Below are 8,312 nucleotides of genomic sequence, written 5' to 3' on the forward strand. Positions count from 1 at the left end.
CATTAATTTTAGGGCATAACGTTAGGAGTTAAGGATCAAGGGTTTAAAACTTAGGGTTCAGATATGAAAATCAAGACGTGGTTGGAGGCTTTGGTCCGACCATGGTAGGAGCCAAGTAAAGCCCCATTACGACTGATCATTTATGAACAGGATATATATTTTCCATAATTTTGACTGTGAAATTTAACATTTTAATTTGTTAAAACTACAATTTTATCAATTAAAATGGGCAAGCTCGGCCCAGGCCCGGGTGCGGGCCGGGCTGGGCCCAAGCAACCCTAAAGACCGTTAAGGCGTTAACACTTGACATATTCTCTCTCTCTTGTCTCTTTCTCTCTCTCAATAGCCACGCACGACGGACCACCGTTTCCATATTACAAATTCTTCTCTTCTCGTGCTTTGTATAGTTGTATGCTGGGCTTCACTTGGATGTCTCCCAGTCTCCTGTATCCGTCCCATAATTCGTTATACATCCAACTGTAAATGGGTTACCGGAAAACCCAACTCGCACTCCTTTTCTCTCTCTGGGCATCGGTTTCCGGCCTTTGCTGGTGTCTTCCGAACGAGTTCTCCATAGTGGGTTATGATCCGGACGAGCTAACCTCTGAAGAGAAGGTGTTTGAGCTGTTCGGGCAATGGAGGGAGAAGCACGGCAAGGTTTACAAGCACGAAGGGGAGTTGCAGTGGAGATTCCTGAACTTCAGGAAGAATCTCCAGTATGTGATAGAGAAGAACTCGGAGAGACGATCAACTGGGCGTTTTGTAGGGTTGAATAAGTTTGCAGATATGAGCAATGAGGAGTTCAGGGAGGTTTACTTGTCCAAGGTAAAGAGACCAGTCCGGAAGTGGATGAAGAATAACGGTGGCACGTGTGACGCGCCCCGGTCGTTGGATTGGAGGAAGAGGGGAGCTGTTACTCCTGTCAAAGATCAAGGCTTCTGTGGTAAGTTTAATTTTGTTTGATGTTGTGATTCCATGTGGCTAGCTAGAATCATTGTGGGATGGTCTGGATAAGCATTGGACTGGAATAAGTGGCACATACAATTCATCATATATTCAATAAGATTGTTCCTATTCATTGGATGTCTGATGAGTTTGGATTAAGAGTTAAGGTCTGATTGGTTCGTGGTTAAGGTAGAAACTGGAATCGAAATCGAAATCGAAATTCCCTCGGAGATTCAAAATCAGAATCATCTATTCCTTTTACTGATGCATGTTTGGTTTAAATGAGGATTGAAATTGGATTCTAATTGTTGTTGTTTGGTTTATGGAATTAGAATTAAAATCAATTGAAAATTTTCAATTTTATATTAATTTATTAATATTTTGTTTTATTATTACTCTATTTAATTAATATCTTAAAATTTTATTGTTATTTTTTATTATTGTATTAATATTATATTATAGTACTAATATTTCATTATTTTATAAATAATAGAGTTGGGTGTATTAGGATTTGGGGATTTTTTCTTTTGTTAAGAGTTCTTTACTTTTTTAGAAACTCTAAATGGGAATTCCATCCTCATAGGGGCCTGTAATGACCATTCCTCCATGTGCAAGAATCCCATCCTGCCAAGATTAGGAATCAGCAGAAACCCATTTTGGCCAAACAAATGTTTGGAATCAGAATGGGCCTTTTGATTCCAATTTTTTGTTTTGCTAGCCATCACATGGTAATTTGATCATCTCTGGTTGTTGCACTTGCATTGAATACACACAATGAGAAGCGAACCCATTCTTTGAACAGGTTTTCTCTTTAATTTCTTTGATTAGTGAACCACTTCATTGATGGACTTGAGTAAATTCATACTCTAGAGTCTGGTCTATGCTAAGGGTCCATTTGGTTCACGGTTAGGATTAGAATTGGAATTGGAATTGAAATCCCCTAGAATTTGAATTGGAATCACCTATTCCCAATGCCCGTTTGGTTTAAATAGGAATCGGAATCGGATTCTAATTATTGTTGTTTGATTCATTTGGAGTTTGATTGGAATAGATCAGTTGATTTTTTCAACTTTGTATTATTTTATTTATATTTATTATTATTGTTTTATTATTTTATTATTACTTTATTAGTATTTAATAATCAACATCTTAGTATTTTATTATTAATTTATTAATATTTTATGAATATATAATTATTATTTTATTAACACTATTATGAATATTTTAATACAAGTTTATTAATAATTTATTATTTTAATATTCTATTATTTTTGTTTATCATTTTAATAATAATTATTGTTATTATTATTATTATTTAATAATTAATATTTTATTTATTATTACTTTAATTCTATTATATTAATATTTTAGTTGCACTATTATTATTATTATTATTTTGTTTAATTATTATCTTATTATTACTTAAATAATATCTTATTATTATTCTTGATAGACTTTGGAATGGGAATCCCATTCCCAAGGGGGGAGCTTGGAATGGTCATTCCCCCATATGGGAGAATCTCATTCAACCAAGACTAGGAATCAAAATTCCATTCCAACCAAATAGACCTTAAAAGATTTTAGTCATTCTATAAGGTTCACACCAGGCCAGGCTTTCCCGTGGCTTATGGGGTAGGCTTGGGTTTTAGGCTGTTGATTGATCTTAGGCCATGTTTGGTAGGGATGCAAACGGATTGGGTCAAATTCGAATCCGATCCGACATTGTTCATGTCAAACCCGATCCAATCTGAAGATCCGATCAGATCTGATAGGACTCGATTTTAATTCAAATCCTATTTGTAAGTCGGATCTTCGAATATGATCTGATCCAATTTGTTTTCTTTAAAAATTAATAAATTATTAAAAGAAAATTAAAATATACTAATTTAAATAAAGTAAAAAACAAAAAATACAAGTATTTTTTAATTATTTTCATCATATATATACATGTTTCTTATAAAAATAATAAATTATATAACAAATTTATAAAAATATAATATAAAAAAATATTTATAAATAAATAAATAACATATATATATTTATAAATATATAATATATATCGGATTGGATAGGGGATAATCCGAATCTGATTCAATTTCTAATCAAATTCTATTATCCAATCCGAAGATCCGAATAGGGGTGATCCGAATTCGACCAAATAGGATCGGATCCTGATTTGATCCATTTGCACCCCTAATGTTTGGGAGTGCTTAAAAATAAGTGCTTTTTTAGGTTGGATCACACCATTAAGCACTTATCGGTGTCTGGGAAATAAGCCCAAAATAAGTGCTTATTTTATAAATAAGCCTTATTTTTTAAGCCCAAATTTCCAGCTTTTTTTAAGTGCTTATACAATAAGCACTTATTCAATTTTTTCTTCCAAAATTATCCCTAGTTGAATTTTAAAATACCACTTACAAAACAATCCCTAGTTGAATTTTATAAAAGTACTTTTACAAAAATGCTTTCGTAAAAGTACTTTCATAAAGTACTTCTATAAAAGTGCTATAAAAGTATTTTCGTAAAAGTGTTTTTATACAAGTACTTTTATTAAAGTGCTTTATAAATGTACTTTCGTAAAAGTGATTTTATTAAAGTGCTTTTGTAAAAGTGCTTTTATAAAGGTACTTACATAAAAGTGATTTCGTGAAAGTACTTTTATAAAAGTGCTTTCATGAAAGTATTTTTATAAAAATGCTTTTATGAAAGTGCTTTCATAAAAATAGCTTTCATAAAAATACTTTCGTAAAAGTACTTTTATAAAAGTGCTTTCGTAAAATTTGAAAGAAAATGAAGGACAAATTATTCAAAAATGCTTATTTAAATGTTTATTAGAGAAAAAGACTACCAAGCACCCAATATGAAATAAGTGCTTATTGAAAATATTGGGTTCCAAATGCAAACAAGTGCTTATTCCAATAAGCACCTGTTTTTAAACACTTATTCAACAAGCACTTATTTTTAACATAAGCACTCCCAAACATAGCCATTCCAGAATTTGTAAATCCGAGTCCACAAAAGAAAGCCCAATAATCTAGTATTGTTCCTTGTCTAAGACCATTAGTTCTGCCTAACACGCCAAGGACATTCTTGAGCACACCACACAAATTGGATCTAGCATCAGTGCGGTTCTCATTTTTCACTCAATGGATGGTTTTCATTTCTAGTAATTAAGGGGTGTTAGTCAATATGTATGATTTTGTTTTTTCAAAAGAAAAATAACTATCAAGTCAGAAAAAAAACAGTATAGTTTTTTTGGACACATTTTATAGGTTTAAAATATCGCAACATATTGGTGTATATTTTATAACAAGTATGGGTTTTTGAACCAATTGGAACACATTTCATGATTTTATTTTGATGAGTTGCTAAACAACAGATAGTTTTCATGGCGTAGGATAATTTTTTGGGGTTGATTTTGATAGGTAGTGGCTGGTCATTCTCTTCAACTGGAGCAATGGAAGGAATAAATTTCATAGTCACAGGAGACCTTATTAGCCTTTCAGCACAAGAGCTTGTAGATTGTGATAAAACCAGTGATGGCTGTGATGGAGGCTGTATGAACTGTGCTTTTGAGTGGGTCATGATGAATGGAGGAATTGAAGCAGAATCAAATTATCCTTATACAGGACAGGATGGGAACTGTAACATTACTAAGGTTTGCTTACTAAAGCTACTTGTTTGTACCCTGCATTCATTCTCTTTTCCATTGCTAATGCAGTTCTCCTCTTAGACATTTGTATCTTCTTTGAGGCAGATAGCCATGATTCTTGTTGGTCTTAGGAGTGGGCAACTCTTAAGCTTTTTAAACATAAGATAGGCCTCAGATGGGGCACCGGGTCTGCTGCAAACACAAACATGTATAACAGACTAGATAACGAATCACAAGAGAACGCATCAGCATGGAACATAGCATGTTATACACGTCTGTATTTGTAGCAGATCCAGATACCTCAGATGGTAGAGCCTACATTGCCTAAACTATTAAGTTACCTTCTTGACCATACCAAAGATCTGTTATAGGTTTTAGTGAGATAATTATTGCCTCTTTGAACAGATGATGTATGTTTTTTTTTTTTTTCAGAGAAGATTTCCATTGGGTTTTAGATGATAACCTATCTCCTTAACCAGAATACTTCATCAACCAAAAAAATGTATTAATTTCTTCTCTATCTGATCTATTCTATTCTGTTCATTAGGAGCAAACCAAAGTGGTAGCTATTAATGGCTATGAAGATGTAGATCAAGAGGAAAGTGCTCTCCTTTGTGCCGTTGTTAACCAACCTGTGAGCGTGGGTATTGATGGTTCTACAATGGATTTTCAGTTATACACTGGAGTAAGTTTATATTCATACAAGAACTATTAAATTCATATCATTATGGAGATGAAATATAATCCTTTACAAATGTTGTAACCAGGGAATTTATGATGGAGACTGCTCAAGCAACCCAGATGACATAAATCATGCAGTTCTTATTGTAGGTTATGGCTCCCAAGGTGATGATGAAGACTATTGGATAGTGAAGAATTCATGGGGAACTAGCTGGGGAATGGAGGGATACATGTATACAAGGAGAAATACTGGTTTAGAATATGGAGTTTGCGCAATCAATGCTATGGCTTCTTACCCAATAAAAGAATCTCTTGCTCCTCCTATTCCATCCCCTGTTGTTCCACTCCCTCCGCCACCTTCACCTTTACCAACGCCGCCCTCCCCTACTGTTCCACTCCCTCCTCCACCTTCACCAACACCTCCCTCCCCTGACGTTCCACTCCCTCCTCCACCAACTCCACCTTCACCAAGACCTCCCTCTCCTGCTGTTCCACTCCCTCCTCCTCTACCACCTCCACCTTCACCAATACCTCCCTCCCCTGCTCCTCCACACCTTCCTCCGCCACCTCCGCCTTCACCAAGACCTCCCTTTCCACTCCCTCCGCCACCTTCACCTTTACCAACACCGCCCTCCCCTACTGTTCCACTCCCTCCTCCACCTTCACCAACACCTCCCTCCCCTGACGTTCCACTCCCTCCTCCACCAACTCCACCTTCACCAAGACCTCCCTCTCCTGCTGTTCCACTCCCTCCTCCTCTACCACCTCCACCTTCACCAATACCTCCCTCCCCTGCTCCTCCACACCTTCCTCCGCCACCTCCGCCTTCACCAAGACCTCCCTTTCCACTCCCTCCGCCACCTTCACCTTTACCAACACCGCCCTCCCCTACTGTTCCACTCCCTCCTCCACCTTCACCAACACCTCCCTCCCCTGACGTTCCACTCCCTCCTCCACCAACTCCACCTTCACCAAGACCTCCCTCTCCTGCTGTTCCACTCCCTCCTCCTCTACCACCTCCACCTTCACCAATACCTCCCTCCCCTGCTCCTCCACACCTTCCTCCGCCACCTCCGCCTTCACCAAGACCTCCCTCCCCTGCTCCTCCACCAATTCCACCTTCACCACCACCTCCCTCCCCTGATGTTCCACTCCCTCCTCCTCTACCTCCTCCACCTTCACCAACACCTCCCTCCCCTGCTGCTCCACTCCTTCCTCCGCCACCTCCGCCTTCACCAAGACCTCCCTCCCCTGCTGTTCCACTCCCTCCTCCTACACCACCTCCACCTTCACCAAGACCTCCCTCCCCTGTTATTCCACTCCCTCCACCTCCACCTTCACCAAGACCACCAATCGAATGTGGATACTTCTCTTATTGTGAAGCCACAGAGACTTGTTGTTGTATTTTTGAGTTTATAGGTTATTGTTTATTGCATGGTTGCTGTGAGTATGAGAACGCTGTATGTTGCAGTGGCACTACCTATTGTTGTCCTCATGATTATCCCATTTGCTGGGAACCTGATCTCTGTCTAAAGGTTTGAAAATATACTTTTAAGACAACCTTTAATTGGCTTGACTAATTCAATGAAACAAGACTAAAAGGACAGAAACAAAGTCCGAATACTCATGGCTCATATGGGAGAAAGAGGAACTTTTGAAGTTACTAGACATTTTTTATTCTTTTGGCTTGAAAACGGCTCTACTTGACTATTTCACTCATGGAGTCACTGAGTATTATGACTGTAATTAGAAATTTTAAAAATTGGTGCTAATGTTGTACTACTAGTTAAAACTTGGAAGTTGGAACCACTCAGTTTTGGGTAGTATTTTACAGTAAACTTGCTCAATAGGTTATTTTTTTCTCTTTCATTTTGCAGAATTATGGAGACTACTTTGGTGTGGCTGCAAAGAAACGGAAGCTTTCTCTCAAGTTTCCATGGACCAAAATTGAAGACATAGCAAACCCACACCAACCTCTACAGTGGAAGAGGAACTGGTTCATCGTTCAGCACAAAAGACGGATATAATCTTCCTCTTCAGTCTGGATTGAAGTTTATCATTACTGTCATCCCTTTTCCCCTCTTCTTTGGATGGCATTCTATTATCCTGTTACGAAGTTTTGTGTTTATTACCACTGTATGTATGAACTTCTAAATTATAAAGAGTTGTCTGATTTGTTTAGGTTTTCTTTCTCTCCTGCCTTTGTATCAAGTATTACATATTATAAATAAATGGCATGAGTATACTGCAACCATATTCAAAATGAGTGATGAATAGAATGCCTGGTCACAATGTTAAACTGGTTGAATGTCTTTTGTGAACATATTTAGAATTGCTGCTTAAGTGTGGTATATACACTGTAGAAATCTAACTTATTCTATAATAAATCTTAAGTTAATTTAAATCGAATTACAATTTTTATCATGGGTTATCAAACTGATGGAAACTTGTATATCCATGAAAAATCTGTTCTAAAATATTACCCTTGAATCCAACAAAATTGAAATCCTAGGGTATATATAATAATAATTAGCATCTATTAATGACTCCTTTACTTAAAGGTTAAAAATAAATATATGACAGACCAATCTAAGTCTGTTTCTGTTAATGATTCAAGTCAGATCCTGTAAAAACCTTCTGGGCGGGAATTAGCCTCTTGTTTTGGAATTAGCCTCTAGTGCTCTCCTCCTATGGGTCCTTACTCATAAAGAGAGCAAAACTACAGATATATACTACTTTCACTCTTTTTCCAAGCAATGTGAGATAAGGAATTTTTTCAAGCATTCAACAATTGGAAGAGGAAAAGACAAAAACAAGAGAGAGAGGAGAGAGATTCTTGAAATTTTGAATCTCCTCCCTTCAATAAATAGTCATTAGGAGGATTGCCATATCAGAACTCATCATCTCCATGGTAAGAAACATAGACCTCCAAAACAGCTCTGTAAGCATTACGAGGAACACTTAGGCCTTGTTTGACAAGTCTTTTTGGAAGATTTACCGGGCTTTGGAAAGACTCTTAGATCAAAACTGGGTC

The 8,312-nt window shown here is 37.0% G+C and overlaps 1 protein-coding gene across 1 annotated transcript; it reads left to right on the top strand.

Annotated features, from left to right (window-relative positions):
* Positions 1-342: 342 nt before the first annotated feature.
* Positions 343-7,572, top strand: LOC104613133 (uncharacterized). Its single transcript, XM_010280836.3, has 5 exons — positions 343-943; positions 4,371-4,603; positions 5,145-5,282; positions 5,365-6,813; positions 7,156-7,572. Exons 1-5 carry the CDS (start codon positions 484-486, stop codon positions 7,303-7,305), a joined length of 2,430 nt encoding a protein of 809 aa, XP_010279138.1. The 5' UTR covers positions 343-483; the 3' UTR covers positions 7,306-7,572.
* The last annotated feature ends 740 nt before the right edge of the window (positions 7,573-8,312 follow it).

This window comes from Nelumbo nucifera, chromosome 1 (assembly GCF_055504915.1).
Source record: "Nelumbo nucifera cultivar China Antique chromosome 1, China Antique-T2T, whole genome shotgun sequence".
NCBI lineage: Eukaryota > Viridiplantae > Streptophyta > Magnoliopsida > Proteales > Nelumbonaceae > Nelumbo > Nelumbo nucifera.